The sequence below is a fragment of the Trachypithecus francoisi genome, unplaced genomic scaffold (genome assembly GCF_009764315.1).
Source record: "Trachypithecus francoisi isolate TF-2019V2 unplaced genomic scaffold, Tfra_2.0 Lachesis_group15, whole genome shotgun sequence".
Classification (NCBI taxonomy): domain Eukaryota; kingdom Metazoa; phylum Chordata; class Mammalia; order Primates; family Cercopithecidae; genus Trachypithecus; species Trachypithecus francoisi.
Window position 1 is genome coordinate 103,182,868 of NW_022681460.1, and position 14,756 is coordinate 103,197,623.

The 14,756-nt window shown below is 43.1% G+C and overlaps 1 protein-coding gene across 2 annotated transcripts in view; it reads left to right on the forward strand.

Moving 5' to 3' along the window:
- ZC3H7A (zinc finger CCCH-type containing 7A) overlaps positions 1–14,756 on the forward strand; it is a 48,845-nt gene that overhangs the window by 8,201 nt on the left and 25,888 nt on the right. Inside the window, exons 2-7 of one of the 2 annotated variants that reach the window (XM_033236474.1) lie at positions 7,693–7,794; positions 8,608–8,647; positions 10,712–10,909; positions 13,497–13,655; positions 13,876–13,956; positions 14,050–14,088. In XM_033236474.1, the coding sequence (XP_033092365.1) occupies positions 7,727–7,794; positions 8,608–8,647; positions 10,712–10,909; positions 13,497–13,655; positions 13,876–13,956; positions 14,050–14,088 (585 nt within the window). In that variant the 5' untranslated portion in view covers positions 7,693–7,726. Of the gene's footprint in view, positions 1–7,692; positions 7,795–8,607; positions 8,665–10,711; positions 10,910–13,496; positions 13,656–13,875; positions 13,957–14,049; positions 14,089–14,756 lie in introns of both variants that reach the window. The other variant, XM_033236475.1, reaches the window with a different exon arrangement.

Genomic DNA, 14,756 nt, shown 5'->3' on the forward strand with positions numbered 1-14,756 from the left:
GATGGAGTCTCGCTCTTAAGTTCAGGTGGAATGCAGTGGCACGATCTCTGCTTACTGTAGCCTCCACATCCCAGGTTCCAGTGATTCTCCTTCCTTAGCCTCTTGAGTAGCTGGGATTACAGGCGTGTGCCACCACACCTGGTTAATTTTTGTATTTTTAGTAGAGATGGGATTTCACCATGTTGGCCAGGCTGGCCTGGAACTCCTGACCTCAAGTGATCTGCCTGCCTCGGCCTCCCAAAGTGCTGGGATTACAGGCGTGAGCCACCAAGGCCGGCCTATCCTATAAAAGTTCTTTAAAGGGTTGCTTAGATATGTATGAAATGCCCCGTGCACATGGTGACCTTTAAAGATTGGAAACAACCAGAAGGTCCATCACCAGAGGCCTGGTAACATTATGGTACAGCCATATCATGGGACGCTGAGTGCATATTGAAAACACACTGATTAGATACTCCATGAAGACAGTAGGGTACAGAACTCGCTTTTAGCTCTAGTTTGAATAAAGAAGAACATATACACTGCTGGGAACGGTGGCTCACGCCTGTAATTGCAGCACTTTGGGAGGCTGAGGCAGGCCTATCACCTGAGGTCAGGAGTTCAAGACCAGCCTGGCTGACATGGTGAAACCCTGTCTCTACAGAAATAACAAAAATTAGCCAGGCATGGTGGTGTGCGCCTGTAATCCCAGCTACCTGGGAGGCTGAGGCAGAAGAATTGCTTGAACCCGGGAAGCAGAGGTTGCAGTGAGTTGAGAGCATGTCATTGCCCTCCAGCCTGGGTGACAGAGTGGGAGTTCGTCTCAAAAAAAAAAACAACATATACACAGAATGCTTTTAACTTTTTATTTTGAAATAATTATAGACTCACAGGAAGTTGCAAAAGTAGTACATAGAGTCCCATGAACCCTTCACCCCTGCTTCCTTCAATGGTGACATGTAACTGTAGCACACTGTCAGACAACCAGGAAATTGACATTAATATAATACTGTTAACGAAACTACGGGCCTCACTGGGGTTTAACCAGCACTCGTGTGTGTGTGTGTGTGTGTGCGCGCGCGCGTGTGTGTAGTATTATGCAGTTTTATCCCATGCGTAAATTCATGTAAGCACTCCCACAATCAAGATACAGAATCGTTCTATAGAATATCTTTGTCGGGCCAGGCGCGGTGGCTCACGCCTGTAATCCCAGCGCTTTGGGAGGCTAAGGCAGGCAGATCACGAGGTCAGGAGTTTGAGACCTGCTTGACCAACATGGTGAAACCCCATCTCTACTAAAAATACAAAAATTAGCTGGGTGTGGTGGCGCACACCTGTAATCCCAGTTACTCAGGAGGCTGAGGCAGGATAATCGCTTGAACCCAGGAGGTGGAGGTTGTAGTGAGCTGAGATCACGCCACTACACTCCAGCCTGGGTGACAAAGCAAGACTCCATCTCAAAAAAAAAAAAAAGAAAAAAAAAAAGATATATGTATATATATATTTGTCAGGACTTTTCTGAGACTGGTAACAGTGGTTGGTGGCCCTCCAGGAGGGCAAATGGGTGGCTAAGTGATTGGGTGGGAAGGAGACATTCCTTTTCACGGTCATGTTAAAATGGACAGTTTGGACTGTTTGTGAGAAATTCAAGTGGAACTTTCAAACAGGCGGGAGGGTCTGCCTTGGGATGGATGTGAGAGTTGTCATGGGGCCCTCGATGAGGGCATTTGACATCTATCTGGTGGAGGGAGGCCCCGTATGGGAGAGTATGGCTCCGGGAGATCTCAAGAGTGGGTCCTCAGGGCTCTCAAGGTTAGAGTCTGTGGAGATGGAGCCTCAGCCTTCAGGAGACGGAGTGGCCTGTGAGGTAGGGACAAACCTAGCCAGGGCTGTGAGGTGGAAATTGAAGGGAGGGGCCCCGAGGAGGGAGTGCTGCTGAGGCTGAGTAAGAAAAGAGACGGTTGGTTTGACTTTGTAAAGTTCTTTCTTTCTTTAAAATTGAGGCTAGATTTTAACAGGATCCAAAAATAAGATGGTATATTTTTAAACATCTTTTTTTCTATTTAAAAAAAGCAGTATGGGGCTGGACAAGGGGGCTCACACCTGTAATCCCTGTGCTTTTTTTTTTTTTCTTTGGAGACAAAGTCTTGTTCTTGTCCCCCAGGCTGGAGTGCGATGGCATGATTTCAGCTCACTGCAACCGCCCCTTGCCGGGTTCAAACGATTCTCCTACCTCAGCCTTCCGAGTAGCTGGGATTACAGGCATGTGCCACCACGCCTGGCTAATTTTTGTATTTTTAGTGGAGACAGGGTTTCACCATGTTGGCCAGCCTAGTCTCAAACTCCTGACCTCAGGTGATCTGCCCGCCTTGGCCTCCTAAAGTACTGGGGTTACAGGCATGAGCCACCCCACTGGCTAGTCCCTGTGCTTTTAATCCCTGTGGAATTAAAAAAATTAGCTGAGCATGGTGGCACACTTGTAATCGCAGCTACTCAAGGGGCTGATGGGTGAGGATCGCTTGAGACCAGAAGTTTGAGGTTGCAGTGAGCTGTGATCACACCACTGTACTCCAGCCTGGATGACAGTAAGAGCTTGTCTCAAAAAAAAAAAAAAAAAACCCAAAACACAAAGGGGTGTGTGTGGGGGGCAGGTTATTTTACAGGTAGAAGTAATAAATGGTGAGGAAAAAAGAAATTACTGTAGTAGTTTGGCGAAGGCGCATGAGGGAATTTTCCCTAGAGTGACAGTTAATGGTCTGTATCTTTTCTTTTCTAAGAGACAAGATCTTTTTCTGTTGCCCAAGTTGAGGTGTAGTGGCGCGGTCGGCAGCTCACTGCAGCCTCCAACTCCTGGGCTTCATCAGTCCTCTTGCCTTAGCAAGTCCTGAGTAGCTAGGACTACAGGCACATACCACCACACCTGGCTTATTTTCTTTTTTGTTTTTTTTATAGAGATGGTGTCTCTCCATCTTGCCCAGGCTGGTCTCATACTCCTGAGCTCAAATGATCCTCCTGCCTTGGCCTCCCAAAGTGCTGGTCTATATCCTGATAGGGCTCTGGGTCACATGAGTTTGTCAAAATTCACATTAAGATTTGTGTGTTTTATCTTGAAAAACAAAACTGTAAACAAATACTGATCTCTAGTTAATGAAGTGTGTGCTGAGATGTTTAGGTGTCTGCAGGTCACTTTGAAGTTTGTTAAAACAGTAAGATGGACTGATGAATAAACTGAAGGATGAGCAGGTGGATAAAGATGGGCAGATGTGATCTCAAAACATTAATTGTACATTTGGGCATACAGTATTGTAATTTTTTTTTTTTTTAACTTTACTGTGTGTTTGAGAACTTTCAAAATAAAAGTTTTTGGGGAAACTTAAAAAACGACTGAAGATGAAATCCTCTGTCATATTTCAGTATTCCTGTTACTATGATCCTAGATCTTTAAACATATAAAGGGGTGTATTTTGTGTATTAAAAACGTCTGTATCCATTTTCCATTTCCTTTCAATCACTTACTTGTGGTGTCAGCTCTTTGCCACACGCCTTTTGTGTATAAGGTTGAGGTTCGAGGTTCTCTAACACTTTCTGGGGAAAATAGCTTTGAGGCTATAAACTTGGCAGATATCAGTACCCAGGAGTCCATTCTTAACCAGCAGATTAACTTTCTGAGGCAACCTCAAACCAGTTCCCCACCTTGGCTAGACAGAGGCTGAGAGAAAGGTACATCATTCACTGAAGAGTATGGCCATCGTCCTGGTTTCAGGCATCCTTTTCTTTGGTTCCCTCCTTCTGGCCTGACTGCTCTGCCACCCTGAAGACTACTCTGGGTTCCTCTGAGCTCTACAGTTCGAACTCTAAGTAAATTGCCCTGTTTTAGCTAAAACAAACAAAAGCCCGGTGGTCCCTTAAGTCATCTTTCCAAGGAAGGGCTCAGAGGATACATAAACTTTAAAAAATTTGTTTAATTTTTGTACAGAGGTAATTCATTTACGTGGCTCCAAATAAAACAAAAGTTTTAAACATATAAATTGAAAAGACCTCGCCCTACCCCTGTTCCAGCCCTCAGTCTTCTACTACTGCTACAGTCTCTATGATTTCATCTGGAGCTATTTTATGTCTACACAAGCATATGTCAATATATATACCTACCTGCCACTTAAAAAAACCAAAATGGCCAGGCGCAGTGGCTCACACTTGTAATGCCAGCACTTCGGGAGGCCGAGGCGGGCGGATCATGAGGTCAGGAGATCAAGACCATCCTGGCTAACACAGTGAAACCCGTCTCTACTAAAAATACAAAAAATTAGCTGGGCGTGGTGGCAGGCACCTGTAGTCCCTGCTACTTGGGAGGCTGAGGCAGGAGAATGGCGTGAAGCCGGGAAGCGGAGGTTGCAGTGAGCAGAGATCATGCCATTGCCCTCCAGCCTGCTTGACAGAGTGAGACTCCGTCTCAACAAAACAAAACAAAACAGGTCATATCATGGACACTTACATGACTCATCTTTTTTTTTTTTTCCTATAATTTCTTCAGGCATTTCGTTTTTGATAGACATTAGGTAAGTTTTTTTAAAAAAATACTACTTTTGAGACAGGGTCTCACTCTCTCACCCAGGCAGGAGTGCAGTGGCCCAATCGTAGCTCATTACAGCCTTGACCTCCTGGGTTCAAGCCATCCTCCTGTCTCCATCTTCTGAGTAGCTGGGACTACAGGTATGCACCACAACACCCGGTTACTTTATTTTTATTTATTTATTTTATTTTTTTGAGACAGGGTCTCACTCTGTCACCCAGGCTGGAGTGCAGTGGCATGATTACAGCTCACTGCAACCTCTACCTCACAGCCTCCATCAGTCCTCCCACCTCAGCCTCCTGAGTAGCTGGGACTACAGGTGCATGCCACCATGCCTAGCTAATCTTTATATTTTTTGTTTATTTATTTATTTTGAGACGGAGTTTCTCTCTTGTTGCCCAGGCTGGAGTGCCGTGGCACCATCTCAGCTCACCGCAACCTCTACCTCTCGGGTTCAAGCGATTCTCCTGCCCAGCCTCCAGAGTAGCTGGGATTACAGGCATGCACCACCACACCTGGCTAATTTTGTATTTTTAGTAGGTTTCTGCATGTTGATCAGGGTGGTCTGGAACTCCTGACCTCAGGTGATCCACCCGCCTCAGTCTCCCAAAGTGCTGGGATTACAGGCATGAACCACCACGCCCCACCAACTTTTTTTTTTGTTTTTTTGTTTTGTTTTGTTTAGTTTTGAGACGATGTGTCACTCTTGTTGCCCAGTGGAGTGCAATGGTGCGATCTTGGCTCACTGCAACATCCGCCTACCAGGTTCAAATGATTCTCCTGCCTCAGCCTCCCAAATAACTGGGATTATAGGCACGCACCACCATGCCTGGCTAATTTTGTATTTTCAGTAGAGATGGGGTTTCTCCATATTGGTCAGGCTGGTCTCGAACTCCTGACCTCAGGTGATCCACCCACCTCGGTCTCTCAAAGTGCTGGATTACAGGCGTGAGCCACTGCTCCTGGCCTCTTTTAAAATTTTTTGTAGAGATGGGGTCTCCCTGTGTTGCCCAGGTTAGTCTTGAACTCCTAGGCTCAAGTGATCTTCCTGCGTTTGCCTCCCAAAGTGCTGGGATTACAGGTGTGAGCTACCATGAGTGGCCTGAGTTAGTTTTAAAAATCTTTTTCATTTACAAATAGTGCTTCCTTAAATTATTTTGTACATATAAATTTTTAAAAAACATTTATACATTTTTTAAAAATATATAAATTAAAAAAAACCAAAACACTTCTCGTAAGGACATGGGTGGACATGTCCAAGTAGATAGAAGGGCGGAATGAGCTTCCATGCCCCCTCATCCAGCTGGAACCATTATCCGTATTTTTGGCATTCTTGTTTTATTTCCACCCAGCTACCTGCCTTTTGGCTAAACTGTTTTAAAAGCACATCCCAGAAATAGTGTCATTTTACTCTAACGTCATGGACTTCTTAAACTTTTTATTTTGTAATGTTTCAAACATATACAAAGTCCAGAGACTAGTACGGAAGAATCCCCTGCACTTCTCCCATGGTTTTCAGTGTTCTGCTGTTTCCTCCCAACCTCACACCCAGCTCCCCCCCGCCTTTTTTTGTTGCTGGAGTATTTTAAAGCAAGTCCTCTATGTCATATCCTTTCCCATGTAAACACTTCAGTAAAGTACCAACTTTATAGGCCAAAAATATTGAGAACTGACAGTGTTTCAAAGAAGAAAGGGATGAGCACTAGTTACCAGCATTTGGAACATTCCAACCCCCATCTCACCCTTATACTTAAAAAAAAAAAAGAGAGATTTAAAAATAAAACTGCAAATGCCAAGCAATAATGAAACTAAAAAATTTCAGCAATGTGTTTGAAACATGAGTGGAATTTCCCTTCCTGTCACCTAGGTCCGAATACATGGTTTATGTGTAAGATGTTGTCTTAACTTTAGGTGTCAGTGGTTCTCAACTGGGGCCGATTGTGCTTTCCCCACCCTGACATTCAACAATATCTGGAGACATTTTTGGTTGTGAGTGGGGTTGGGGTGAGGGGTTACAGGCATAGTGGGTAGAGGCAGAAATACTGCCAGCATCCTGCAATCACAAGACAAGTGCTTAGCTAGCCCAGAATGCTACGGGTGAGAAACTCGTTTGGGCCACCGGGAGATGATGTTTTCTCTCAGATCTCTTCTCTGTGGCTCTCCTTGAACTTGGGGAACTGCTCAGTGAACATTGATTAGTGGAGGTGGGGCCCAAAAGAATGATATGTGTTGACATTTGCAAGTGTTATCTCGAAGGTAACATTTTAATATCCAGAACATTCCAATAGAAGTAACTTTATTTATATCATTATTTTATCTGTTGTATCAACAATAATCATTTTGGAAGTTTGTGGGACAAAATATGTATAAGGTTTAAACTTGGCTTACAAGGAAGTCAGACTCCCTCGGAGGCAAGCGGATGTGAAACCCTTTTATTTCTGGAGAGCTTCCAGAAGCAAAACAAGGCTGGAACTGTTCTAGGGACAGCTTATGCGTGCGTGTAGACAGGGGAAAAACAAAACCTGAAGCCAAAGGAGGGAAGAGGAAAGGAAGGGGAGACATGACTTTTTCCTGGAGACTGCTCAGGAGGGGTATATGAAGTCTGTATAGCCATTCAGCCTTAAAGGATGTGAAAACTGGCCAGGCGCCGTGGTTCACACCTATAATCCCACACTTTGGGAGGCCGAGGTAGGTGGATCACTTGAGGTCAGGAGTTCGAGACCAGCTTGACCAACAAGGTGAAATCCTGTCTCTCCTAAAAATACAAAAATTAGCCAGGTGTGGTGGCAGGCGTCTGTAGTTCCAGCCACTCAGGAGGCTAAGACAGGAGAATTGCTTGAACCCAGGAGGCGGAAGTTGCAGTGAGCCGAGATCACGCCACTACACTCCAGCCTGGGCAATGGAGTAAGACTCCGTCTCAAAAAAAGAATGTGAAAACGGTGTGCTTATGGTGTGCCGGACCATAGGGGGCCCACAAAGATGACTCCCGTAGGGTCCCTGCTGTCCAGGACCCTGGAGTCAAGTCAGAAATGGACGTGTCCATAGGCGATTGATTGTGTGACAAGGTCTGGATTTATGGGTGTTTTGATTGGAGTCCAGGGGCCCTGGTACCTTATGTGCTTTTTTGCCTTGTTTCTTTCCAGATTGCTCATTTAGAAAGTGGATGTGTGGGATAACATGTCCAGTGTGTCCGAGGAGAGAAGAAAAAGGCAGCAGAACATTAAGGAAGGACTGCAGTTCATACAGTAAGAGCTTCAGAGTTCTTGTGTTCTTGCCGCGTCTTAATTCTTTGATGTGGATGTATGTTTTGTGGAGGGTAAGAACTCTTTAGTCATATTTAATAGGTCCAGTTAATTTGGGTTAGAAACTCCATATTCTAGCAATATTTTTCTCTCTCGTCCATTTGAACATTGTTGCATTCGGAAGCAAGTCTTACTGTTGCTGGCTTTTAGGGCTACAATTGTTAGTCTCCCCCAAAATGTTAGACTGAGGAATTTGAATTTGTTCTAAGAAGAGTGCTGCTGAGTGGAAAGTGACTGAAAATGAACATCTGGCGGCACAGAGGGCTTCTGTGATCAGAGGTGTCTGTTCAGAAGCTCAGTGTTTAATTGGACTTCTTGAAGCATGTCAATGATGAGACAGCTGTGGTTTGGATGGACATGTCCAGGCAGAAGGGCCTCTTTGTTCCTTCCTGGGAAGGAGACATTCTCTCTATCCTGCAGTAAATTGGATCAAATATTGTTAGTGGTTCTGTACTATTTTTAACCTTTTTTTTTGGCATTTGAAGAATTAGGGTTTTAAAAAATAGAAGTAGGTTTGAAAGTAAAGTGTTGTACTTAAAAAATAGTAAGTAATAGTTTAGGTTTTTTTTTGTTTTATTTTTTGTTTTCGTTAACTGTAGTCATCTGTGAATAATGGTAGTAAAGGAGGAGGAAGTCTTTAAAATATGCCTTGAACTAGTGGCACGCTGATGGAACCACAGATTTAAGATGACTTCTGGCTGAACAAGTCCCGATAAGGAGCTTGATAATTACAGTTAATTTGTTTCTTCTTCTTAGGTCGCCGCTGTCATATCCAGGAACACAGGAGCAATATGCGGTAATGACTCCGGGAAGGTCTGCTTGAAAGCTCTGCAAGTGGCTTGTGAACTGTAATTTGTAGCAGGGGTTGGTAAATGATGGCCTTGTGGGCCCAATCTAGCCTGCTGTCCTTTTTTAAATTTTATTTCATTTTTTTTGCAAATAAAGCTTTATTGGAACACAGCCACACTCATTTGTTTATGTATTATCTGTGGCTGTTTTTGCAACATATGGTAGTTTTGACAGAGACCATATGGCCCATGGAGCCTAAAACATGTACTATCTGGGCGTTTGCAGAAGAAGTTTGCCAATCCTTTCTATATAGGATTTTTTTTTTTTTTTTTTTTTTTTTTGCATACTTGCACAGTTGTCCTGTATTTTCTTTCCTCATTAGTGTGGTTTTGAATTAATTTATCTTTTGACCCCTTGAAAATTATTTCTCATGTCATTGAAAATAAGTGGGACAGAATTTATTGAGAAAGAGTGTGTGGAACATCTTTTTCTGTTAGGAGATGTTCTGACAGCAGCAAAGGGGGACTGGATACCAAGAGGGGAGAACTAGTGATCTACTAGTTAGGAACAGGGAGAAAGCCCAGTTCATTGGGACTTTGACTGCAGACTCTTGTCTCTACTGTTGGTTCACCTGTGTTTTTTATCCTCTGAGGGTTTTGAGGCTTCTAAATGTCACTTTCTTGCTGCCTCTCTCCCTCCTCCCCTTTTCTTCTCTCTTACTCCTTCCCTCTCTACAAACAGATTTAGAATAAAAAAGTATTACAGCCAGAAATAAACTGTAACAGTTGTTTCATTTTGCACATGTGGAACTGGGGTTTAAAGATGCTAAGTGGCATGTCATGAGTTACACTGATTGTTAATAGTTGATCTGTCCAGTCTTTTAAATGATTTAATCAGCTTAGACAGGAATTCATAAAATGAGACAAAACAAGTTGAATATTTTTCTCATCTTGTGTTGAAAAAGGGCTTTTAAAATACGAAAATATGGCCAGGCGTGGTGGCTCATACCTGTAATCCCAGCACTTTCGGAGGCTGAAGAGGGCGGATCACTTGAGGCCAGGAGTTTGAGACTAGCCTGGGCAACATGGCAAAACCTCATCTCTACTAAAGATAGAAAAATTAGCCAAGTGTGGTGGCAGGTGCCTGTAATCCCAGCTACTCAGGAGGCTGAGACAGGAGAATCATTTGAACCCAGGAAGTGAAGTTACAGTGAGCTGAGATCGTGCCACTGCACTCCAGCCTGGGTGCCAGAGTGAGACTCAGAACTAAACTAAAGCATGATAGAAATAATGAAGGAAAATGACAAACTTTTGTACATGCTAAAAGAATATATATACTTACTTGATAAGAAAAAAGTTTAACATCCCCCTCCCCCCAATCAGTAAATGACCCGAGCAATTTACAGAAAAAGAAATACAAGGGGTCCATAAAAATGTAGAATAGTTCAATTTCACTGGTAAAGACATGCAGATACAAAGAGGATACCATTGGAAAAAAAAAAAAACATAAAAACACAAAATGATACCACTTCCCACCTAGAAACTGGTAGATTTTACATACATGTGCATGTGTACCCACACGTGTACACACCCACACACGTGTACACACCCACACACACTAACCAGGTGGGTGGATCATGAGGTCAGGAGTTCGAGACCAGCCTGACCAATATGGAGCTTTGTAAAGAAAACCACTAGAAACATTTTTCATCATGGCCTTTTTGGAAGGCAGTTTGGAAACACTGCTCAAAAGCCTTAAGCTATTCACTCTCTTTGACCTGGGGCTTCCACTTCGTTTCTCTAGTAGGAACAGTATTGGAGATATGAACAAATATTTATAAGGTACTTTTGCTGTTTCTTACTAGTGAGAAATTGAATTTCCCCTTGAAAAAGCAAGCAAGATACAATACCTAGCTGAGATAGCGGTGACTCGGGCATCTCACAATTTCTTAGAGCAGTGCTGCTGTTCTGTCACATTGTTTCCTGGGAAGTTTTAGGTCTAAAAATTAAAAATTACTTATACCGTATCTTGTTTGATAAAAGGCTTCAAGTGGTAACTTTCTCTTTTTTAGGTCTATTTGCATGCTCTCGTGAGAAATCTTTTTAATGAAGGAAATGACGTTTATCGGGAACGTGATTGGAACAACTCGATAAGCCAGTACACGGAAGCTTTGAATATAGCTGATTATGCAAAATCTGAAGAAATTTTAATCCCCAAAGAAATAATTGAAAAACTATATATAAATCGTATTGCCTGCTATTCTAATATGGTGAGTTGTAATTTTTAAAGTGATGTTTCTAGAGTGACAAGAGTTTTTTCAATGACTTAGTACATTAATAAAAAGTCAATTTCTTTTTTTTTTTTTTTTTGAGCCAGAGTCTCGCTCAGTCGCCCAGGCTGGAGTGCAGTGGCGTGATCTCGGCTCACTGCAACCTCCACCTCCCGAGTTCAAGCACTTCTCTGCCTCAGCCTCCTGAGTAGCTGGGATTATAGGCGCCCGCCACCACGCCCAGCTAATTTTTGTATTTTTAGTAGAGACAGGGTTTCACCATTTTGGCCAGGCTGGTCTTGAACTCCTGACCTTGTGATCCACCCGCCTCGGCCTCACAAAGTGGTGGGATTACAGGCATGAGCCACCGCACCAGGCCCAATAAAAAGTCAGTTTCTTAAGTTTTTAAGAAAGTCGTATTACCTGCTTTTGGAGTGACGTTGAGGCTTTTAAAAGTTAGCTTTGGATTGGCCGGGTGCGGTGGCTCACGCCTGTAATCCCAGCACTTTGGGAGGACAAGGTGGGGGATCATGAGGTCAGGAGTTCGAGACCAGCCTGGCCAATATGGTGAAACCCCGTCTCTACTAAAAATACGAAAATTAGCTGGGCACAGTGACACGTGCCTGTAGTCCCAGCTACTCAGGAGGCTGAGGCAGGAGGATCACTTGAACCCATGAGGTGGAGGTTGCAGTGAGCCGAGATTGCACCACTGCACTCTAGCCTGGGTGACAGAGCAAGACTCCATCTCAAAAAATAAAATAAAGTAAAATAAAAAAATAGAAATTAGTTTTGGACAGAAGGTTAGGGATTTAAGAGATAATTTGTTTCTTAGTTACTGGTCCTTGACGATTCCCATTTGAGTATGGCTTTTGAGGGTGTGTCTGCTTATAAAAAAGTCATCCTGGGAAGATACAGGTCTTCTCAGGTCAGTGTGTCTTTCAGGTATCTGTGTTCACAGTTAACATCTTAGTCAAGATCCAGTTGATCTTTTAAAACACTCTTTGTAAAAAACACTCTTACGAGTGTTTTTTGTTTTTAGTCATGAAATAGTAATTAGTCTTCAAAGGAATTCACGCTAGCTTTTCACATTTTTAAGCTTAAAAAGCTTTTGAAGTGCTTTTTTTTCTTTCCTTTTTTTTTTTTCCTTTTAAAGCTTTTTTTTTTTTTTTTGAGACATAGTTTCACTCTTGTTGCCCAGGCTGTAGTGCAATGGCACAATCTCGGCTCATGGTAACCTCCGCCTCCTGGGTTCAAGTGATTCTTCTGCCTCAGCCTCCCGAGTAGCTGAGATTACAGGCATGCACCACCACGCCCGGCTAATTTTGTATTTTTAGTAGAGACGGGGTTTCTCCATGTTAGTCAGGCTGGTCTCGAACTCCTGACCTCAGGTGATCTGCCCGCCTCAGCCTCCCAAAGTGTTGGGATTACAGGCATGAACCACCATGCCCAACCACCTTTTTAAAATTTTTGAGATGGAGTCTCACTCTGTTGCCCAGGCTGGAATACAGTGGCACAATCTTGGCTTACTCTATCCTCCACCTCCTGGGCTCAGGTAATTTTCCTGCTTCAGCCTCCCAAGTAGCTGGGATTACAGATGCCCACCACCTTGCCTGGCTAATTTTTGTATTTTTAGTAGAGGTGGGGTTTCACCATGTTGGCCAGACCGGTGTCGAACTCCTGACCTCAGGTGATCCACCCACCTCTGCCTCCCAGAGTGCTGAGACTATAGCCGTGAGCCACTGTGCCCAGCCCGAAGTGCTTTTAATTTTCACTGTGGACATTCAGTAAAATATAACCATGAATTTAAGAAAAATATCCAGCCGGGCGCAGTGGCTCACGCCTGTAATCCCAGCACTCTGGGAGGCCGAGGTGGGTGGATCACGAGGTCAGGAGATAAAGACCATCCTGGCTAATACAGTGAAACCCTGTCTCTACTAAACATACAAAAAATTAGCCAGGCATGGTGGTGGGTGCCTGTAGTCCCAGGTACTCGGGAGGCTGAGGCAGGAGAATGGTGGGAGCCCGGGAGGCGGAGCTTGCAGTGAGCGGAGATCCCGCCACTGCACTCCAGCCTGGGTGACAAAGCGAGACTCCGTCTCAAAAAAAAAAAAAAAAAAAGGACAAATATCATGTTGTCACCCAGCTCTTTGTTAAAGAGCATTCATTGTTTATTTTGTTTTTAGTAATATATTCCTTATCAGTTAGCTGTTTGGAGTTACGTTTCTCTTTGACATCTTAATGTGCTCCAGAAAATGGTCACTACAGAGTTGAGAATAGAAGAGGGACACCTGGGGACATCAGTTAGGTCTGGAAAGCTTTATTTCTTGAAGATCTGGGGACTTTCTGGCCAAATAGTAGCATTTGTCTGACCTGAATGGTGGGTACATGGGTATTCATGATATTCTTTCTACTTTTGTGTATTTGAAATTTCATCAAATAATTTAAAAAAGAAAAGTAATACTGCTAACTTGGAGTTTAGAGGGAGGGTAATAGGAAGGGGTATTAATTTGTTTTCATTCCAGGAAGTCTTCAGTGCAAGAAATGAATTGTTTGATTGCTGACTTTATTCTTTGGTCTTACACACCAGGGTTTCCATGATAAAGTTTTGGAGGACTGCAATATAGTCCTCAGTTTTAATGCCAGTAACTGCAAAGCTCTGTATCGGAAATCTAAGGCTTTAAGTGATTTAGGAAGATATAAAAAGGCTTACGATGCTGTAGCAAAGTGCTCCTTAGCAGTGCCTCAGGTATGAAATTTGTAGTTTTTTTGTTTACATCATAACCATTTACATCATAATAAATGGCATTTAAGGAGTTACATTTTCCAGGCATCCATCAACCTGCTTCAGTTGGGTGTAATTGCTAATGAAGCAGGTGTCTTGATGGGAAACTTCACTGTTTTGTCTATTCTTCTTGACAGTTAGGAAATATAACCCTTTGTGAATTATATATACTTATTTTTTTCAGGATGAGCATGTAATAAAACTAACTCAAGAACTAGCTCAGAAATTGGGATTTAAAATAAGAAAAGCATATGTCAGAGCTGAGGTAAGCTGGAGTTCTCTCCATAAGGTGTTTTCATTTTGTTTTATAACTTGGAGTCAGTTCTGTTTTTAAATTAGTGTCTTTATTTTATTTCAGCTCTCATTAAAACCAGTTCCTGGGGATGGGGCTACCAAGGTAAAGTTATTTTTTCTGTCAAAATTATAATTTGTTTTTTAAAGGGAAGGATGGGAGCAGTTCTGCTTTTAGTATTTTTGGCGTGTGTTTATTTTGGGAACCTTTTTAATTCTTCAAATACATAATTGGCCATAGCTTCCTGTCACTTTATTTATTTATTTCTTTGAGACAGAGTCTTTCTCTGTTGCCTAGGCTGGAGTGCAGTGTCCTGATCTTGGCTCACTGCAACATCCACCTCCTTGGGCTCAAGTGATCCTCCCACCTCAGCCTCCTGAGTAGCTGGGACCACAGGCACATACCACCATGCCTGGCAAATTTTTGTATTTTTTGTAGCGATGGGGTTTCACCATGTTGCCTAGGCTGGCCTCAAACTCGTGAGCTCAAGTATTCCTCCTGCCTTGGCCTCCCAAGATGCTGGGATTACAGGCGTGAGCCACCTCTTCTGGCCACTTGCAGTCACTTTACAAAAGAACATCTCCAAGTCGAGTAATATATTTTAGCTGTAACCAGCATTTCCTGAATGCTCCAGTGGGGCATTTTATAGGATGTTAATAGATGTTAGGTTTCAGTGCGATAAGAGTGGTTCAGGGCCAAATACTAGTTTTGGGCGTCATTTGTGATAAAATTAACAAAGGTTTTTGTGGGTTTTTGTTTTTGTTTCTCTTTTG